Here is a 21,376-nt window from a genome sequence, read left to right as displayed (position 1 = left end):
TGATCAATGACAGGGCGGTGATCAATGACAGGGGGGTGATCAGGGAGTTTATATGGGGTGATCATGGGTGATCAGGGGTTTATAAGGGGTTAATAAGTGACGGGGGGGTGTAGTGTAGTGTGGTGTTTAGTGCGACTGTACTGAGCTACCTGAGTCCTCTGGTGGTCGATCCTAACAAAAGGGACCACCAGAGGACCAGGTAGGAGGTATATTAGACGCTGTTATGAAAACAGCGTCTAATATACCTGTTAGGGGTTAAAAAATTCGGATCTCTAGCCTGCCAGCGAGCGATCGCCGCTGGCAGGCTGGAGATCCACTCACTTACCTTCCGTTCCTGTGAGCGCGCGCGCCTGTGTGCGCGCGTTCACAGGAAATCCCGGCCCTCGCGAGATGACGCGTATATGCGTCGTCGTGCTCAGGGCTGCCGCCTCCGGATCGCACATCTGCGTTAGGCGGTCCGGAGGCGGTTAATAGTGTACATATTTTACAAAACTTAAGTTCAGAAGAGGCAAAAAAAAATTGAGAAAAAAATTTAAGGATTATAGCACTATATTAGCTAAATTACAATCTATATGTGTATTTTCCGAAATTTCGTATTATTGCTCTAACTTCGTCTTTAGAATATTCGTAATATTCTAAAAGACCAAAATAGAGCAATATTATGAAATTTCGCAAAATACACATATTAGCCTAGCCATAGTCAATTAGTTATTGGAACGTTGCCTTATACTATCAAAAGAAAAATCGCAATACGCGATTAATTAAATCGCATATTATTCGCGATAATTGGAATAATTACGAATATTCGATTTCGATGAATATAACACGAATATTCAATTGGATATTCGTGAAATATTGCGAAAACGAATATGGCACCTCCCGTTTATCACTAGTCCCATGTAATTAACATCACTCCGCCTCACTGTTCCATGTAAATAACTTCCCTTTTATTAGCCCTAACATAAAGTCCCAGTTAAGTAACCACAACTCCCAGCATTGCTCTGCCTATCCCTTCACTTACCTCTCCTCATGTAGCAGACCTCACCACAGCTTTTTACCAGGACTTCTCTTCACTGCTGAGCCATTCTCTCCTGCACTGGTCACATGATGGTGACATCATCCCAGGTCCTTTTCAGCTACTGCATTTAGCACTGATCACATGACACAGGTCCTTAAGCTCTTGTAGCACATTATATTCAATTGTATTGCCGTCCTGAGAATGGCAATACAGTTATATCTAACAGGCAGGAAGGACACTCGGGGTCTGGGACAAAACATCAGGGGCCCATTTATTGTTTTCTCTTTTTTTAAATTGGAATTGGAATGTCATCTAAGCATTTCACTGCACGTCATACCATGTGCACGTCAAATTTGAACTGGACCTTTTTCCCAACCCCATGTACTTTAGGGGAGGATATTAGAACAGTGGCTGGAACGGGCCAAGTTTGCTAATGATGTACTGTCTGGTCCAGTCTCTAACATACTGTCAGAGAGAGTATTCAGTGTGACAGGTGGCGACTTCACACCCCAGCGAGTAAAATTTTCCTGCGCAAGTCTCCAAATCATTACCGTTATCAAAATGAATGAGTCAGCGCAATGATTCAACTGCTGCTGTCTGCCTATAAATAGGTATTCATACTGTACTGCTGCTGCTACTCCACCTGATGTCACTACTGGTACTCCTAAGCGGCTGCACATCTCCTGCCTTGTCTGTGAGGTTCTGCACTGCACTGCTGCTGCTCCCAAAAAAGGGAGAATTTTTTAGTGCTTGTTCAGAACAAGTGTAGTCTCTTGGAACAAGTGTACTTTGGAGTATGGATGTTTGTGGACATTTGCCCCTATTGCTGCTATGCAAAGTAGCTGTGTTCACTAATGTTCATTTAATGTTAGTTAAATGAACATTAGTTTGATGCAACAAGCATGTGTACACAATTTACCTAACATGACTGCTCTAGTACAACGCAAACGAGCAACTGTGGTACGTAAACCACATCGACGTTCTGCATTAACTCCATAATGCATGTCTCACCAGCCAAGAAAACACCTGTTGCTTCTGTATGTTGTTACTGTTACATCGGATTTGTGCCTTTATCATATATATAAAAAAAATAGATTTTTCCATGCGATTTCCTACCACAGGGCGAAAAATAAATCAGCGATCTGACCAGCCACGGTGGACAATATTTCTCTTTGCATTGCGAGTACTCCGCCATGTATTTACTGCAACCTATGATTATGTATTAGCATAAAACAATCTCTATGAGGAAGCCTCCGAGCCATGTTTCCCAACCTTTGGATGATTCTAGGAAAACACTATTAAATGACAATGGTGATTAGGTAAAAGTTTTATTTGCATCTAACCAGTAACAGGTTGTACCTACACTCACCTAAAGAATTATTAGGAACACCTGTACTAATTCTAATTTATGTGATTATCTAGTCAACCAATCACATGGCAGTGACTTCAATGCATCTAGGGTTGTGGCCCTGGTCAAGACAATCTCCTGAACTCCAAACTGAATTTCAGAATAGGAAAGAAAGGTGATTTAAGCAATTTTGAGCATGGCATGGTTATTGGTGCCAGACGGGCCGGTCTGAGTATTTCACAATCTGCTCAGTTACTGGGATTTTCACGCACAACCCTTTCTAGGGTTTACAAAGAATGGTGTGAAAAGGAAAAAACATCCAGTATGCGGCAGTCCTGTGGGCGAAAATGCCTTGTTGATGCTAGAGGTCAGAGGAGAATGGGCCGACTGATTCAAGCTGATAGAAGAGCAACGTTGACTGAAATAACCACTCGTTACAACCGAGGTATGCAGCAAAGCATTTGTGAAGCCACAACACTCACAACCTTGAGGCGGATGGGCTAAAACATCAGAAAACCCCACCGGGTACCACTCATCTCCACTACAAATAGGAAAAAGAGGCTACAATTTGCACGAGCTCACCAAAATTGGACTGTTGAAGACTGGAAAAATGTTGCCTGGTCTGATGAGTCTCGATTTCTGTTGAGACATTCAAATGGTAGAGTCCGAATTTGGCGTAAACAGAATGAGAACATGTATCCATCATGCCTTGTTACCACTGTGCAGGCTGGTGGTGGTGGTGTAATGGTGTGGGGGATGTTCTGGGCACACTTTAGGCCCCTTAGTGCCAATTGGCCATCGTTTAAATGCCATGTGCTACCTGAGCATTGTTTCTGACCATGTCTGTCCCTTCATGACCACCATGTACCCATCCTCTGATGGCTACTTCCAGCAGGATAATGCACCATGTCACAAAGCTCAAATCATTTCAAATTGGTTTCTTGAACATGACAATGAGTTCACTTTACTAAAATGGCTGCCAAAGCCACCAGATCTCAACCCAATAGAGCATCTTTGGGATGTGGTGGAACGGGAGCTTTGTGCCCTGGATGTGCATCCCTCTAATCTCCATTAACTGCAAGATGCTATCCTATCAATATGGGCCAACATTTCTAAAGAATGCTATCAGCACCTTGTTTAATCAATGCCACATAGAATTAAGGCAGTTCTGAAGGAAAAAGGGGGTCTAACACCGTATTAGTATGGTGTTCCTAATAATTCTTCAGGTGAATGTATATCAGCTCTTATTACCTGATGTATTTCCAATCTAGGTCACATGCAGAGCATCACAAGATGAGGCTTCCTGCTCCTTGTATAACACTATGGTTTCTACAACACAATTGCTTTCAACCTCGGGAGCAGAGACTGTTACAGTTTATTTGGAATTAGATCCCCAAAAACTGTAGTACATATATGGACCTGAGATAGATCTTGAATTCCACATTCCAAATATTGCAGAATATTATGGGAACTCTATCACTATGAAACCTCTATAGTAATCTTATTGTAGCTAAAACACACCAGGGAAAGGTGTAGATGGGCTAACCTCTTTAGGGTAGTCCTGACCTTCTCCATGATATCTGAAGACTGAATGGACTTGGAACCAAACACCACAAACTAATCATAAAGATTTCATTTATTCTTTACATGACACTCTGCTGGTTTGCATTTCAAGGCAGGAGCCAGGACGCTAAGGTCCAGGACCACAAGGGGGTTGTCTGCTTTGTGAAAGACCTTTTTTTTAGAAGGTTCTCCCAATTATAAATTAATCACAAGACACCTTGCAGCTGTGATCGCTATGGATCAGCAGTAATCTTAGGTAAACAGTTATTTAATTTCCCTGATGCACCACCACAGGCGAAATGAAGCATTAAACAGCTGTCATTGAAATCAAAGGTCTGTTGGCTATCCTCGAACAGTCATTCTTTGTAGCTACTCCTTGCAGTGTTGGGCAAGCATGCTCAGCTCATGGTGGTGTTCTGCTGAAAATGATGACCAGAGTGAGGAAGTGGAAGAGGAGGTGCTGGACGATGAAGTCACTGACCCAACCTGGGAACGTTGCAAGCCGAGCGAGGACAGCAGTACAGAGGGGGAGGCATCTGCAGCACTTCAACAGGCTGGAAGAGGCAGTTGGGTGGCAAAAGGGAGTAGGCGGGCCACGCCAAACAGGCCTGCAACTGTTCCCCAGAGCACCCTCTTACGTCAATCCCCCTTGCCAAGTGGTAGATCTGCAGTCTGGCGCTTTTTTGAGGAAAGTGCAGATGATAAAAGTATGGTACAGAACCGAACTTTGAAACAAAGTTTGGCCGAACCCGAACATCCACCGGTCCTCTCATCGCTAATTATGGGTGACCTTGCGTTCCCGGGATTGTCTCCTCTACACTTAGTTTTGCTTTCTAACATGTGCAGCAGCCATTTTAGGAATACTGGTTTGTTACCCGAAACGAGAGGAAATTCGGATTCATTCGGTATCAAAGTTTTCTTAAACTTCGGACCAATTTAGCTTTGGATGCTACGCTTCACTCAACACTATGAGCCATGTTACTGCATTAAACATAACTACTATCTCATGTAAGATTGTACTTTGTCCATTATGTTAAGAGAGTGTGGTATTAGTGTCGGAACTTAGGCCTCTGAAAATTGAATAAAATGTATGCCTTAAATCAATAGTAAATGTATGTTAAATAACTAGTCCAGGGGCTGGAGGAATTCTTTTGCCTGGCATACAACCTGCCAGAGTTGCTCATAATTTATGGCTTTTTCAAAATTTTGAAAATCCTATGGCAGTGCAGGGTTGATACAAAGAGTGATGAAAAAAGCCACTATACAATACAATACATTTATACAATACAAATCTAATTTGCTGAAGCAGATTTTTCAACAGCAATATTGATCATGTCATGTGACATAGATGTATCACACATGTTTAGAAATGTATATAAGAAATGAAACACACATATATGTATACACAGTATATATATATATATATATATTGTTGCGGCAGGCCAAAGGTCAGCCACGTGATGATCGTTGCCTCGTGTTCAGGTGAATGACGTCGACGGAGGAAAATGACAGAAGTCTGAGTATAGTTCAAAACCTTGTCAGGACCCTAAAGTGAAAGTGTCCTGCACCCTTTATTTATACACAGTTCACAGGGTGTAACCCCTCAAAGTAAAACATGATTGGTTTACAGACATTTCAATAATGGCTTTTGAATCCATCTATTGATTGGTTAGTTATTTTTCAAGTTTCACTTTACAAAAAATGTGTTAACTAATGGGTTTAGAATTTTAAGCAAAAGAGGCAAAATTACAAGGAGTAGTACAAATGTTATCTTATCTTAACACACACAGTTCACTTCTTCTATAGTTTTCTTTTCAAATGTCAGCAAATTATATCATGTATACAGATAAAATGAAAATCACTTTTATATCCATAGTAGAAGCTGGATAATTTCCTTAACATTTCCCTCCTTTTTTTCATTTTTCTGTTCACGTGGTAGACGTTTTCTTCCTTCTGAAGGCTTCATTGTATCATGTGTGTCTTGCTAACTACTAACCTGCCTAAACAAACAAATGACCCCTTAGACAGCCCGTACTTCACAGAGTATACAGATAAGCTGCATAGACCATGCGATGCAAGCATCGATTCCAGCCTGTCTAGTAGTTGTCATTTGATTAAGCATACATTTTATTAAAACCACATACTACACACAACACACTATCTAAGTGGATGACAACAGCAACTAGGGATACATCGCAGCACAGGAGCTTCAGACTGTCATCTCCAGGGCTGTTGTGTCATCTATTTTCAAGGGAGGGAATTTCCCCTACTGCAATGAGAAATACACAACATTAGTAATTTCCAAGCAATTAGCAGTATCAAAACCAGGCCTATCACTACCACTATGGGCTTCAGTAAATCAGAGATCATATTGTTGAACCAGACACCTATAGACCCCATCCAAGAGAAGGGGTTCCATCCTTCTTTAGCTATGTCTCTAGCTTTTTGTTGCAATTCCTTTACCTTATTCATGTGGGCCTCTATGGGATCATGTGAATCTTCAACCCAGGTGCAGCATTCTTCTCCTATGATAGCACAAGTCCCACCCTCTATAGCTAGGAGGTAGTCTAAGGCCATCCTATTTTGGAGAGCCACTTTCCTGACTTGTGCCAGTTCCTCATTAAGGGCATGGATTGAACTTGTGGTCTCATTAATAATTCCATCCATGATATTTGCATATTTGTTTAATTTATTTGCTAACTCAATTCCCCAACCTGTCCAAGAAGGGAACCACATCCAGGCTTTATCTGCTGATGTGAATAACTCTCGTTTGTTTCTAGTCATCCCAAGAAGAGTTTCAGGGGCATCAGTAAGTGAAATGTTTGTGCGTCGTCTGATGGCTGGGACAACTCTTCCTATGGTACAGTTGCCCCATGCCCCCATAGGGAGCCATGAGTAGGCTCTGTTACCACAAATGTAATATAGTCCTTGTTTCAGGACTTTGGGAATCATCCTGCCGTGATGTCCCAGCCATCCCTGAAACCATATCATATTATCATACAATTTCGTCTTACAAGTCCATTTGTCCTTGTCCTTCTTTTCTGGACAGGCACACCTGGGGGCACAAGAAACTTTCATAGTTGGACAGAAACACAAACTATTACAGTTAGTATTAACTATGTCACATGAAGTCTTCCTAAATTCCATATTGAATATCAGAGTAGCATTTCTACAATCTGTTTCCCCCACATATATCTGTGGTAAACTGACAAAACGGCCCTTTATCTTAGCTATATGGTTCACAAACATAGGCCCCAAACATATAGTGGGCGGAGAGATTATACCAGTAATCTCTAAGTATATCCCTTGATCAGAAACAGCATTATGTGAGGTGTGATCTACATCTATTTGAACATCATAGCTATAGTCTGTGAGATTCAAATCATTCATAGAGATTGGAACACCTATCAGAGGGATTCCCTTGTAGTTGGCAGGGATATGAGAGCATATCCAACAGTCAGTAGTATTCAGCTGCTTGGCAGTCTGTTGATGTAGTTGCCAAATGGAATTTGTATGTTTTCCTCCTTTCACCTGCGCACAAAAACATAGAATATAAAGAAACAGGCAAGGCATTGCATGCATTGTGATGGTCTACTGATCCACGTTACTCTCACAACTGGTTGGATTTACAACTGTAGGGCTGCTTTCCTGTTCGTGACTGTCTGTCTTCAGAACCTTTTTGCAGTGACTTGCATGGACCCAGACTGGTCTCCCGTTCAGCTTGACGGCGGTGGGTGTGGTCAGTTGCACCTGATATGGACCGTCAAACCTTGGCTCCAGGGTCTTTCTTACATGCCTCTTCAGGACTACCCAATCTCCAGGAACTAGAGAATGTGTACCTTCAAGAGAATTAGGATCTGGTATAGAAGAGAAAACACGTGAATGCACCTTTGACAGATGTTCATGCAATTCCACCAAATATGAAGTCAGGGTAGAGTAGTCTGCTTGCAGCTGCTGTGGAAAATATAACCCTGTCCTTGGTGCAGAACCAAACAAAATTTCAAACGGACTAAGCTTTTCTTGTCCAGTAGGAGTAGTGCGGATGGCATATAATACTACTGGCAAAGCTTCTACCCAGTTCATAGAACTGTGTGAGTCTAAATACTTTTGCAATTTTAATTTAATTGTCCCATTAAGTCTTTCCACCTTTCCGCTGCTTTCCGGGTGATAGGGAGTGTGCAGGGCTTGTGTGATCCCTAGGGTCTTCAGTATGTGTCCCATTATCTCCCCAGTGAAGTGGGTACCTCTGTCTGACTCTATTACCTCTGGAATCCCATATCTGCAGACTACCTCTGACAATATTTTCTTAGCAGTATTTTTGGCTGTAGCTGTAATTACTGGCCAAGCTTCTGGCCAGCCTGAGAATACATCAATGGCTACAAGGACATACTCATATGTGCTCACCTTGGGTAGCTGGATGTAATCCACCTGCACTCTTTGAAACGGGTACAAGGGTTTGGGAGTGTGTTTCTTGGGGGTCTTTACAAACCTCCCAGGGTTATGTCTGGCACATGTAAGACAACCCTGAACAAACTTTTCAAAGAGGGTCTGAATTCCAGGTGCAAACCAATGTTCTAACACTAGTGCGCTCATAGCTCCTTTCGACAAATGAGTAGGGCCATGTGCTAAATTGGCCATCATCGGATACAAACTCCGAGGCAAACATGTTCTGCCATTTACCTGCCAGAGCTCTCCTGTCTTCGTAGCCCCCGCCTCCATCCATACCTTTTTGTCTTGAGGCGTTATCTGGGCCTGTAATTCCTGCAAGAGCGACAAATCTGGCATAGTTGGAAAAAACAATGTCAGGAGCGGCAGACCGGCTGCTTGTTTGGCTGCTTGGTCTGCTTGAGCATTTCCCACAGCCAGCGGATCATCTTGCTTCACATGGGCTGGCACTTTAACAATGGCTACCTCTGTGGGCAGCTCTAGGGCCTCTATGAGGCTCTGTACTGCTTCTGAATTTTTAATTGGTTTGCCCGAGGAAGTCAGAAATCCCCTAGTTTTCCAGATAACACCAAAATCATGTGCTACCCCGAAAGCATACCTGGAATCAGTGTAACAATTTATTCTCAGTCCCTTACCCATTGTACATGCGTCAGTGAGTGCCTTCAACTCCGCCTCCTGTGCAGACGCACAAGATGGGAGTGGTTTTTGTATGATTACCTTACCATCCTGGATTACCGCATACCCGGTGACAAAGTGTCCTTGTTCGTCATTCCACCATCTGGAGCCATCTACAAAATACTCAGCATCAGGATTAGTTAATGGTGTTTCAGTAACATTTGGTAACCCTTTTGTTTCTGCAATCATCAATTCATGACAGTTATGATTTGCAACTGGATCAGACATGTCTACTACTCCCACTCCCCCCTCCTCTTCTAAATCCACTGGCATCAAAGTAGCTGGATTTAGAACAGTACATCGCTGTAAGGTAATGTGGGGACTGAGGAGTGTCATCTCATATTTCGTGATCCTGGCTTGAGACAAATGTTTCAGTTTGGTGGAGTGCAGTAATTCAGCAACTGAATGTGGTGCTTGTAAGGTAAGAGGGTGTTGTAGTACCAAGTCTTCCGTCTTTAGCACCAATTCAGAGGCAGCAGCGACAGCTCTGAAACATGTGGGTAGTGCTCTGGCAATACAATCCAAACTGGTAGAATAGTATGCTATAGGCCGCATACGATCCCCATGTTTCTGTGTCAATACACCGGAGGCAAATCCCCCTTGCTCATGACAATACAACGTGAAAGTTTGTTTGTAATTGGGGATGCCCAATGCTGGTGTCGTGGTGAGAGTGAGTTTTAATGTATGAAATGCACTCACAGCTCCTGGTGTGAGCTCAAAGGTCTCTCCTTTGAGGCAATCATATAGTGGCTGCATCATCTGAGAGCAATCCTTAATCCAGGGGCGACAGTAACTGACAAGTCCAATAAAGGCACGCAGAGCCCTTGGAGTACTTGGCAGGGGGTGCTGCCGGATAGCAGTAACCCTCTCAGTCGTGAGGTGTTTGGTACCTGGAGAAATACAGTGACCTAGGAAAATCACAGTAGATTTACAAAGTTGCAGCTTCTCCTTGGAGGCTTTACAACCATTTTCAGCAAGGAAAATAAGCAAAGATAAAGTTTCTTCTTTACACTGTTCAGAGCTGTGGCAACAAAGCAACAGATCATCAATATATTGTAAAAGAACAGTGTCCGGATAGGCCGGCTGCCAGGACTGCAACACAGAGTGTAAAGCAGTGGAGAAAATATCAGGGGAATTGGCAGCCCCTTGTGGTAAAACGACCCATGCATACTGCTTGTGACGAAAAGTGAAAGCAAAGTAGGGCCAGCATTCTTCATCTAAAGGGACAGAGAAGAAAGCATTTGCAAGATCAATGACAGAAAAAGATGTGGCATCTATGGGCACTTGGTTTAACAGTGTGTGTGGATTGGGCACTTGTGGTGTATTTATGACAGTTACAGCATTCACTGCCCTTAAATCATGTACCATACGATAGACTGGAGGCTGACCCTTCACAGTCTGTTTCTTCTTTACAGGAAATAGGGGTGTATTAAAGGGGCTTTTTATAGGGATTATTAACCCTTTCCCCAACAGCTCTTCCAGATCATTTGCAATGGCATCTTCCTGTGAAGAATTTAATGGGTACTGACGCACACATGGCGGCTTAATGCCAGGTTTCAGCTGCACAACCACCGGAGTTACTGGTAGTCTGCCCACATCTGTCTTGGAAGTTGCCCACAAATGTGATGGCACTTCAGACAGCCAATCTGGGGGTGTATTCTGAGAGGCAGAGGGGGCACTAAATGTCATTAAGTACATAAGTGCACACAGAGTCTCTTCAGACACAGGGGCTGTAATTTGGGGTTTTCCTGAAGAGAAATCCACAGATGCCCTCATGGCACTGAGTACGTCAGTCCCCAGCAAATTGTATGGACTATCTGAGCTTACCAACACACGTGTGACAATAGATGCAGCATCATGAATATTAAGTTTAACAGGCTTTGTTAGTGGGAGTTTAACAGTTGTCCCCTCAACCCCTTGACAGTAGATGTAATCTGAGGAGATAAGCTCCTCAGGCACATATTTTTCTTGTATTAGGGTATGGGCCGCTCCTGTGTCTACCAAGAAGTCAATTGAATTCCCTGTGTCCTCACATGTGGATGTGATGATTAGTTGTGGACCTGGGATTGCGTCAAGGGGGTAGTTAACGTTGAGGGAACTCACAGGATTGCCGTCACTTCATTGAGAGGTCCGGGCAGTAGCCTGACCTCTCCGGGGACATCTGACTGAAAAATGCCCTTTTTTCCCACAATTCCAGCATGTTACTTGGTCCCAGTTACGTGGAGACTGATCCCCACCTGGTATTCTTTCGTGAAACCTGCCCTTAGGTTTAAAAGGTTGGTTAGCCATTATTGGCTTCTTTTTATTTTGTAAGTCTAGCTCAGCTCCCTTTGCTATGGCCACTAGGTCAGGGAACTGGCAGGTCCGCCAATCAGGGCGAGCCTTCTTCACCGCATCCTGTATGGGTGCTTTTAATCCAGACATGAATGTATGTTTTAGTAGTCTCATGTCCTTACTGTCTCCTGTCTCATACCCATAGTCAAGCCAGAGCTGTTCTAAAGCTGTGGCATAGTCAGCTACAGTCTGCTTAGCGTCTTGTGTTTGCATCATAAAAGTGTCAGTCTGATTGTCCTGTTGCTCTTTTACCCAGGGTTTAAGGGCCATGATAAATTCCTGGCCTGACTGGTCTGTGGCCTTATCCACTGGGACAGTACCAGGGGCTTTTGCCATCATTTGATTCTTAAGTACTTCCCCTCCTTTAGTCTCTAGAAGACTCTCCAGATCCGCCCAAGTGGCTTTATATGCGGTCTGGATACTTTCCAATTTACGAAGGAAAGTACTGGGGACAGTACGGGGGTCTGGCAAAGTATTACACATAGCCAGTAACTCACTAGGAGTCCATGGCCTATAGACCTCATAATCATGTGTTTCCAGTTGCCCAGCTTTCACTGTGGGGAGGGTCTTATTGACTAATGGGTATAGGCCCACACGAGAGTGTGGCTTGGACCCCCCACAGGCTGAGCATCTCACTCTTGTGTCTGGGTTCTGTTGTCCACAATTAGGACAAGTCCACCCCTCCGGGCTTTTATATGGAGGTGGTGCTGTGGGAGGGAGAGATTTTTGTGGGTTATGGGGGATAATACACCGTACTTCAGAAGGGATGTTTAATTCTTTTGTAGGCAATTTAATTTCATCCCATATTTCATACATAGTCCCTTTGTCAGTGTCTTTTGCCTTATGGGCAGTCAAAGTCATTCCCTGGGCTACATCATACCACATTGTGGCCTGGTCATATTTGTTATGGTCTTCCAACCACCCCTTAAAATTTGTAAGAAATTTCTGCCATACTGGTTCATCCAATGTTCCATTCACACCTGCTCCTAATTTCTTTAGCATTTGTCTACAGTCTTTGGTTGCTTCAGTGCCCTTTGCGCATTGCATAATATCAATTGCAGAGACCCATTTCTCTGCTCCCTTCTCAGAGGAACGCTTACTCTGTGTAGCCCCCATCCCGTGGGTGGCTCCTTGTAATTCACTATCCAGGTACTCACACACCTGGTGAATTACAACAGTGCTGTGGACACACTTCCGAGGCAGCACTATCAGTAGTGCCGTGGACACACTTCCGAGGCGGCACTACTATTGGTGCCGTGGACACACTTCCGAGGCGGCACCAATTTTCCTACCAGTGGTGCTGTGGGCACACTTCCGAGGCAGCACTATCCACTGGTATGGCAATACTACAATATAGTCTTGCCCTCACACAGAGTAACTCATACGTCCTCTCTGGGGTTACTCGCTGGAAACCCCTTAAACCCCTCTTCGTTCTTTCTATGGCACAGGAAGCAAACAAATACTGCAATCCAAATGATTATAATTGCAACCACCCAATCCAAACTGGAATCATAATACCCACGCATGTATACACTGTACAGCACAGGAATTGGCAGCAATGCAGTAATTCTTCCTCACACAATATCAGCAGGCACTCAGTACATGTGAAACCACACAGTATGACATAACATTGGAACAACCCCTGACCTCAGGCGCCTTTTCAGGTACCAACAAGGAACTGCAGGGCCCCTATCCAAACTTACTGGACAGCTTTATACACTGCCACTTCTCACAGCCTCCTCCAGTATAGGTCTGTCAACCCTTTCTCCACCAGAACCAGAGGCCTCCAGAGACAGGGACCGGACAAGCCAGTCAGCGAGCTCTAGACTTTCAGCTTGGCTCAGGAGGAGCAGGGACAGACCCCTCCAAGATTCAGCTTATCTCAGCCACTCACACATTCGTGCATTCATACGCCTAAAGACAGTTTAGCACATATAGGGGAAATATTACATTCACCAGAACACGGTACAGGCACCACGTTCACACACCACACTGCAGAACAGCGAGCAGAGCTCAGGAGACAGGTAGTAACACAATGGGTTACTTACCGCGGTCTTCCTGGGTCCTGGTCTCCGTGTCGCGATCTGCAGCTAGGAGTGTTGTTATGGTGCCCGCAGTCTCCACCAGAAAATGTTGCGGCAGGCCAAAGGTCAGCCACGTGATGATCGTTGCCTCGTGTTCAGGTGAATGACGTCGACGGAGGAAAATGACAGAAGTCTGAGTATAGTTCAAAACCTTGTCAGGACCCTAAAGTGAAAGTGTCCTGCACCCTTTATTTATACACAGTTCACAGGGTGTAACCCCTCAAAGTAAAACATGATTGGTTTACAGACATTTCAATAATGGCTTTTGAATCCATCTATTGATTGGTTAGTTATTTTTCAAGTTTCACTTTACAAAAAATGTGTTAACTAATGGGTTTAGAATTTTAAGCAAAAGAGGCAAAATTACAAGGAGTAGTACAAATGTTATCTTATCTTAACACACACAGTTCACTTCTTCTATAGTTTTCTTTTCAAATGTCAGCAAATTATATCATGTATACAGATAAAATGAAAATCACTTTTATATCCATAGTAGAAGCTGGATAATTTCCTTAACAATATATATATATATATTCAGTTGCAAGAAAAAGTATGTGAACCCTTTGGAATGACATGGATTTCTGCACAAATTGGTCATAAAATGCGATCTGATCTTCATCTAAGTCACAACAATAGACAATCACAGTCTGCTCAAACTAATAACACACAAATAATTAAATGTTACCATGTTTTTATTGAACACACCATGTAAACATTCACAGTGCAGGTGGAAAAAGTATGTGAACCCTTGGATTTAATAACTGGTTGAATCTCCTTTGGCAGCAATATCTTCAACCATACGTTTCCTGTAGCTGCAGATCAGACGTGCACAACGGTCAGGAGTAATTCTTGACCGTTCCTCATTACAGAACTGTTTCAGTTCAGCAATATTCTTGGGATGTCTGGTGTGAATCACTTTCTTGAGGTCATGCCACAGCATCTCAATCGGGTTGAGGTCAGGACTCTGACTGGGCCAGAAGGCGTATTTTCTTCTGTTTAAGCCATTCTGTTGTTGATTTACTTCTATGCTTTGGGTCGTTGTCCTGTTGCAACACCCATCTTCTGTTGAGCTTCAGCTGGAGGACAGATGGCCTTAAGTTCTCCTGCAAAATGTCTTGATAAACTTGGGAATTCATTTTTCCTTCCATGATAGCAATCCGTCCAGGCCCTGACGCACAGTTGGGATGAGGTTTTGATGTTGGTGTGCTGTGCCTCTTTTTCTCCACACATAGTGTTGTATGTTTCTTCCAAACAACTCAACTTTTGTTTCATCTGTCCACAGAGTATTTTGCCAGTACTGCTCTGGAACATCCAGGTGCTCTTGTGCAAACTGTAAACGTGCAGCAATTTTTTGGACAGCAGTTGCTTCCTCTGTGGTATCCTCCCATGAAATCCATTCTTGTTTAGTGTTTTACGTATTGTAGATTCGCTAACAGGGATGTTAGTATATGCCAGAGACTTTTGTAAGTCTTTAGATGACACTCTAGGATTCTTCTTCACCTGATTGAGCAGTCTGTGCTGTGCTCTTGCAGTCATCTTTACAGGACAGCCACTCCTAGGGAGAGTAGCAGCAGTGCTGAGCTTTCTCCATTTATAGACAATTTGTCTTTCTGTGGACTGATGAACAGCAAGGCTTTTGGAGATACTTTTATAGCCCTTTCCAGCTTTATGCAAGTCAACCATTCTTAATCGTAGGTCTTCTGAGAGCTCTTTTGTGCGAGGCATCATTCACATCAGGCAATGCTTCTTGTGAAAAGCAAACCCAGAACTGGTGTGTGTTTTTTATAGGGCAGGGCAGCTGTAACCAACACCTCCAATCTCATCTCATTGATTGGACTCCAGTCTGCTGACACCTCACTCCAATTAGCTCTTTGAGATGTCATTAGTCTAGGGGTTCACATACTTTTTCCACCTGCACTGTGAATGTTTACATGGTGTGTTCAATAAAAACATGGTAACATTTAATTCTTTGTGTGTTATTAGTTTAAGCACACTGTGATTGTCTATTGTTGTGACTTAAAAGAAGATCAGATCGCATTTTATGACCAATTTGTGCAGAAATCCATATCATTCCAAAGGGTTCAAATACTTTTTCTTTCAACTGTATATATATGTTTTATATATTTAAAACACAATAGTACAGGCTTTATTTATTACTGTTAATACTGTTAATTACTGCACCACCAAGTTCAGCTCATGCGCCAGGCAAGGGATGTGCGTCAACCGCCTAGACCCGAAGCTGCTATGAGATTTCACCAGTTGTCGACACCACTATGCCGGGCTTGAGGCACAGAGACACCAACCACTTATCGGTCTGTTCTTCCATGCCCTCCCACAGCTCCTGTGTGGTGTGGGGTCTTTCCCCCAAAATATCAATTTCAGAACAGCCTGCTGTCATTTTCCCCTGGCTGTGCTGAAGTTTGTGGTGCAGGTGTTGAGCTGACGTGATGAGGAGGCCGTAGAGGAGGAAGCGGAGTAGGAGGAGGAGGCAACAGGAGTCACCCAGAAACGTTCAGCAATCCTCGGTGGCCATAGGACATGCACCAAACCGCTGTCCGCCTCAGGCCCAGCCACCACTACATTTACCCAGTGTGCAGTTAGGGAGATATAACATCCTTGCCCTTACTTACTGGTCCATGTGTTGGTGGTTATGTGGACCTTGCTACTGATGGCGCAGTACACACCTGATTTTTCTGACACTTATTCGTGCACTGCAGGGATGGCTGGCCTGGAAAAGTAGTGGTGGCTGGTAACCACGTAGGCCACCAATTTTGAAATGCTGGCATTCAGGGCCAGGGATCACGGGTGGGTAGGGAGGTACTTCCTCTTTCTTTCTAGTGTTTGGAGGATGTACAGCTGAACTCTTCCATTGGACAGTGTGGAGATGCTCAGTGATGGTGGTGGTGGTGTGGCTGCCACATCCTCTGTTTGCAGGGTGGCAGGTTCCCCTGTTGCTTTAGAGGGGGAGGAAGAGGACGAGACCTCAGCAGAAGCGGGAGCAGGAGGAGCCTCTGATCTTTCATGGTTCTTGAAGTGTCTACTCCACTGCAACTCGTGCTTTGCAGTTCAATGCCAGATCATGCAGGTGGTGCTCAGGTTTACAACAGTTATGCCTCTCTTCAGGTTCTAACTGTGCAGTGTGCAAACCACCCGTGTCCTGTCGTCAGCACACTGCCTGAAGAACTGCCACAACATGAAACTCCTTTGCACTGGCTTTGGTGTGCTATGTCTCTTGGCATGTTGGGCAGTAGCAGGCATACTGGCTAGGGAAAGGCCGCTCTGCTTTTGCACCTTTAGTTGCTATGACACCGTGTGCTTCATGCCACCGCTGCACTACAGTAATACACTTGTATGATCTATACGAGTGTATTACTGTAGTGCAGTGGCGGCATGAAGCGCACAGCGTCATAGCAACCAATGACGCTGTGCGCTCCTGCTCTCAGCAGAAATCCAGGCCGGGTTACCATGGACCGCTCACGGGCGTGAAACACAGCCGTGTGCAGTCAGCTTTACATTGGCTAATAGATGAGGGTTCTCAACAGAAAGCCCATTATCCTTGTGACATCCCTATAATCTTCTGAGGAACCACTTTTCCACGCCTTATCATTCCTGGACATCCATTAAGTGATTACCACATAGATTGTAAAACAAATGAAGGAAATGTTACAAAATATTAAATTAAATTAAATATGCAATTATATGTGCACACGCCCAACCTGGCTCTTATAAATGTGGCTCCAGGAGTTCGGTCCTGTCCAACAGTCATCACAGGAGCATTTCCCAGAGCCCGAATAGGTAACGTAGAAGACAAGTGTCCTTTACTTACTTTACTATTGATCTGCATTATTTTAATGTCTTGTCTGTGTCTTCTGTTACCAGTGACTTGTGGTATCCTCAGCTTTTATCAGAAGAGACATGGGCTTCTTCAAATTATCTGCTGTCTTCTTGCTTGCACGTATGTATTTCAAGTGATTGAACTCTCATCTATGTGATTTTATTTTCAATCGTTAGATGTCTATGGAAGACAAATAATGGGAATGTTATGCTTGTAAATGCTGTAGTCATGAATTTTACATTTTTCACAAAAATTCTATATTAAAGTCCCAGTACTTCAGAGGTTGTGTGCTTTACGGCAGCTGTAAAGAATGGGAATTTATAGAGAGAAGTGTGCCCATAGACAGTCTCAAGAAATAGTGTAAGTGTATGACAGTGGCTTCCTCGGACACCAGGGAGTTACCGCGGGGCTGTATACATTGTATAGTGCTACTGTCATGCGTTATCTTGACTTCCAGGGCTGTCATTAAACCCCTTCTTTCAATAACATATATATATATATTTCTAACCAGAGTTCAGCACATCAGAATCAGAATTCAACTAAACATAAGTGAATCAATTTGTTAGAAACGGAAAAATCTGATATGGTAAAATTGGAATGTCTGTAGATTCGTATGGGTAGAATATTTATGGGAGGAGAGAGCTTTATGCAAATTAACTTTCTAACACAAAGCAAAGGTTGCCTTCACATAGTGACAAGCTATTGTATGTGTTCCAATGACCAGTGCAAGAACATTTAAATATATGGTCAAAACAACAACAAAAAAAATGTTTCAAATGATATTTCATTTTGGGATGATACATTTCCTTTAACCTCCTTAGCGGTAATCCCGCTCGGGGTCACATTACACTGCAAGCAACACTCTGGACCACCATGAGTTAATTTGAACGGCGCAGGGATAGAAGCGGACAGCACACAGTGTACTGTCCGCATCCGCATTTCCGGAGCGCCGTGCAAACTTCCGGCCGCAGCTCTGGAAGTTTGTACCACTCCTGGTGCAAAATGAATGAAGTTATCGTACCGCCAGGGAGGTTAAGAGACATTTTAGGTAATCTGGTGGATATGCCATGAATCTACGGTTTAAATAAAGTAGGTGCCTATGTGGGAGAGAAATGGCCACACATTCACACTGTATTGATGTCTATGGGAGACATGGAAACAGCTGACTACGCTCCACCCCCATCGATCGGCGGTGCCATGAGTGTTTGTTTTGGGACTAACTACATTCTAGTAAGCATATTTCTAAGCGGGTATAATTTGAGTTTATCTTAGGAGAACCAATCCCGTTGAGCAATCTGCCAGCAGTATGTTATACAGCAGGAGGCCAGGAGCGGACTAATATATATATATATATAAATTATTGTTTGTTCTTACTATGCTTAGGAGTCCAGTGGGCGGTCCTACCCTACCCTAACAGCTATCTCTGTATGTCCACTCAGAGGGAAGGCTGTCAGTCATTCACTCCGCCCACTGGACTCCTGACCACAGAAAAAGCTGGAATTTCATTCAGTAATTTACAAATTTGCTGATTATTTTCCCACAAAACTATAACCTGCTCGGCTCCTCCAGCTCTATAACCTGTACTGCCTTCCCATGGTGACTGGCTCCCTTTACAGTGTCTCAGTCTGTCAGTACCCGAGGCCAGAACCCTTACATCGGTGGTGGGGATGAGTTGTCCATATGGTTCTCCCTATTGTAGCAAATAGAACAATCTGAATAGAAACATCATACAGAAGACAAATTGTTACATTGTGATTGTTCATTTGGATTATTTTCTTCCCATAGTCTTGCAGTGGGAGGTGCACAGTCAAGTCGGTAAGTAGAACCTAAGTAGATATATGTATTTATTTTATTTATTATACACACTTATATAGCGCTACTAATTCCGCAGCGCTTTACAGACATTATCATCCAACTGTCCCCAATGGGGCTCACAATCTAAGGCCTCTATCAGTATGTCTTTGGAGTATTTCAAAATGTGACTTCAAAAGGCAGAGTGGGAGATCTTTAGTAAAGTGTTTACACTGCTATTGTCACTAATTATAGTGCACACCATATTTGTGCCATCATTCGCAACGTTTTTAGCTTCTCAACACTTTTCTAAGGTGACGATAAAAAGTGCGCCAATCCTGTCTGTCCTATGAGAACTCTAGTCTTTTTTTTTTTTTTTTTTACTTTTTTATTGAGCAAAATCAAAGCTTACAGAGATGAGGCTGCATGACATTGGTGGTATCAACAGGTCTCCAACAATTACAATTGGTATACAAAGTGCCTTTCGTCCCATGAGGGAGGGTCCAAACGGTCATAGATCAAATTAGAATGAAAGGCAGGTAGAAAGTTATCATGTTAAATAATCAGTAGCACTTAATATTTTAGAGTCTGAGAACTCTAGTCTTGATAAATGTCCCTCAGCGTGTGGAAATCCTAACAAATCTTTGCCTCATTCGTTTTCACAAATGTCATGTTTTTGGCTGTGACAATACTGTTGAATACCGTCTCTGACATTACTCTTGAAGTTGGACAACCGATCATAAGCTGGGCCTATTTTGGCCACTGTTCCAATCATTCTCACGGGTCAATTATAGGGAACGAGCATTCATATGAAAGTTCATTCCTGATAATTGGCTTGATAATAATCCCTGTGTAGAGGCAACTTCAGTCCCGCAACATACGGGACTCTGCCAATGATTACGTGATCCTCCTTCTTCATCTTCGCTGCCTGGATTCCCTCACTAGTGTCATGAAATAGAAATGTAACATTGCGGGCGCTGTTTTGCGCGATTCATCCGAAACTTTTGTTTAGTTTGGAAGTCAAATTTTTTAGATTAGAATCCATTTCTAATTCATCTCTAATTGGTTGTTGATAATATCATTATTATCACATATTATTGTTATTATTATTATCTTCCTTTTTTCTTTTCATTTGTTTAGTTTTTTGTTTTTTTTTTCAATAAGCTCATAATAACGCTAAGATAAAACCCGTTAACTCCCAGTTCATTTCCTTTTTGTCCAGATTTGAATTGTCCTCCGAACAGCTCTCCTGGAACCATTTCTGCATGTGAAAGAAACTGCTCCAACTTAGCTAAACCTCGTGTACAATATTGCATTGATATTGCAATAGACACCTGTAAATGTGATGAAGGACTCCTGGCTCAGACCGGGACTTCTGGGGAATCTGTAGAGTGCGTCAAAGAAGAAGACTGCAATGTCCCCTGTGGTCCCAACCAGCACTATAAGGCATGTGCAACCGGCTGTCCACTAACATGTAAACAACCATTTGGCCCTCTACCGTGTAACAAAAGATGTTATAACAAATGTGTCTGTAATAAGGGATATGTTCTTTCTGGAGATACATGTGTGACACTAGAAGAATGTAGAAGACAATAGGCAAGTCAGATCATTCTGCAGCCAGTATTTGGAAGTTTGCTCTGAAAAGCAATGGGATTTTATGGTTAAATGTAACATGTAGATGAAGCAGAGCTGAACGTGTTATTAGCTGTTTATTTCCTCCACTGTGATAACACAGCAAATTAACCTCTAGTCCTATGGAAAAACCACATGAAAATAACATCAGCAGTTAGCGAGTTGAGCTCTGCTAGATTTCTAAATGTGACAATAAATGTGTGCAATGACTCAGGTGTAGGTTATCTTTTCTGATACAATGTTACAATAAAGTGAACTTACAAGGAATAAAGCCAGATGTCATTTTTTGTCTGCTTGGTTAGTATATGAATAAAGTAAAGATGTTCTTTAACCCCCACCCAACATCTGCTGTACATGTCCAATGTCGGGTCTTTAACGATGATATCACTCAAGAGCCGAGCAGGTCCCAAAGCTGCTGGATAGCTGGTCTTTTATACAGTAGACACCAGGTGGCAGAGTCCATGATCATAGACAGCTCTGATCACGGACTGATTAAGTGGTGCAACTTCAGGGAGCCCCCGAGAAGCCGGAGCAGAAGATGGGAATCGTAGTGACCCTGGTGATGATGTGTCACAGTGTTCTCCCTCAGGCCGTTGTTCCCTGGGGTCAGTGCAGTGAAGGACAGGCACCCTGTGTTCCTTCTGGCACTC

At 43.2% G+C, this 21,376-nt stretch overlaps 1 protein-coding gene and 1 long non-coding RNA gene across 2 annotated transcripts; one reads left to right on the top strand and one right to left on the bottom strand.

Annotated features, from left to right (window-relative positions):
* Positions 1 to 7,665: 7,665 nt before the first annotated feature.
* On the bottom strand, positions 7,666 to 12,474 carry LOC122928976. Its single transcript, XM_044282343.1, has 2 exons — positions 9,750 to 12,474; positions 7,666 to 7,786 (listed from the first exon to the last, which is right to left on the bottom strand). The coding sequence occupies exon 1, from the start codon at positions 12,429 to 12,431 to the stop codon at positions 11,169 to 11,171; it is 1,263 nt and encodes a 420-aa protein (XP_044138278.1). The 5' UTR covers positions 12,432 to 12,474; the 3' UTR covers positions 7,666 to 7,786; positions 9,750 to 11,168.
* Positions 12,475 to 17,208: 4,734 nt separating this feature from the next.
* On the top strand, positions 17,209 to 20,997 carry LOC122926993. Its single transcript, XR_006387744.1, has 4 exons — positions 17,209 to 17,263; positions 17,348 to 17,423; positions 19,089 to 19,118; positions 20,317 to 20,997. It is a non-coding gene; the product is annotated as an uncharacterized LOC122926993 (long non-coding RNA).
* Positions 20,998 to 21,376: the final 379 nt, after the last annotated feature.

The sequence above is a fragment of the Bufo gargarizans genome, chromosome 2, assembly GCF_014858855.1.
Source record: "Bufo gargarizans isolate SCDJY-AF-19 chromosome 2, ASM1485885v1, whole genome shotgun sequence".
Lineage (NCBI taxonomy): Eukaryota > Metazoa > Chordata > Amphibia > Anura > Bufonidae > Bufo > Bufo gargarizans.
This window is presented reverse-complemented; position numbering and strand designations above follow the sequence as displayed.

What these genes read in the sequence shown, in the direction of transcription:
- LOC122928976 (XM_044282343.1), bottom strand. Translation starts at nt 12,431, where the DNA reads ATGCAATGCGCAAAGGGCACTGAAGCAACCAAAGACTGTAGACAAATG.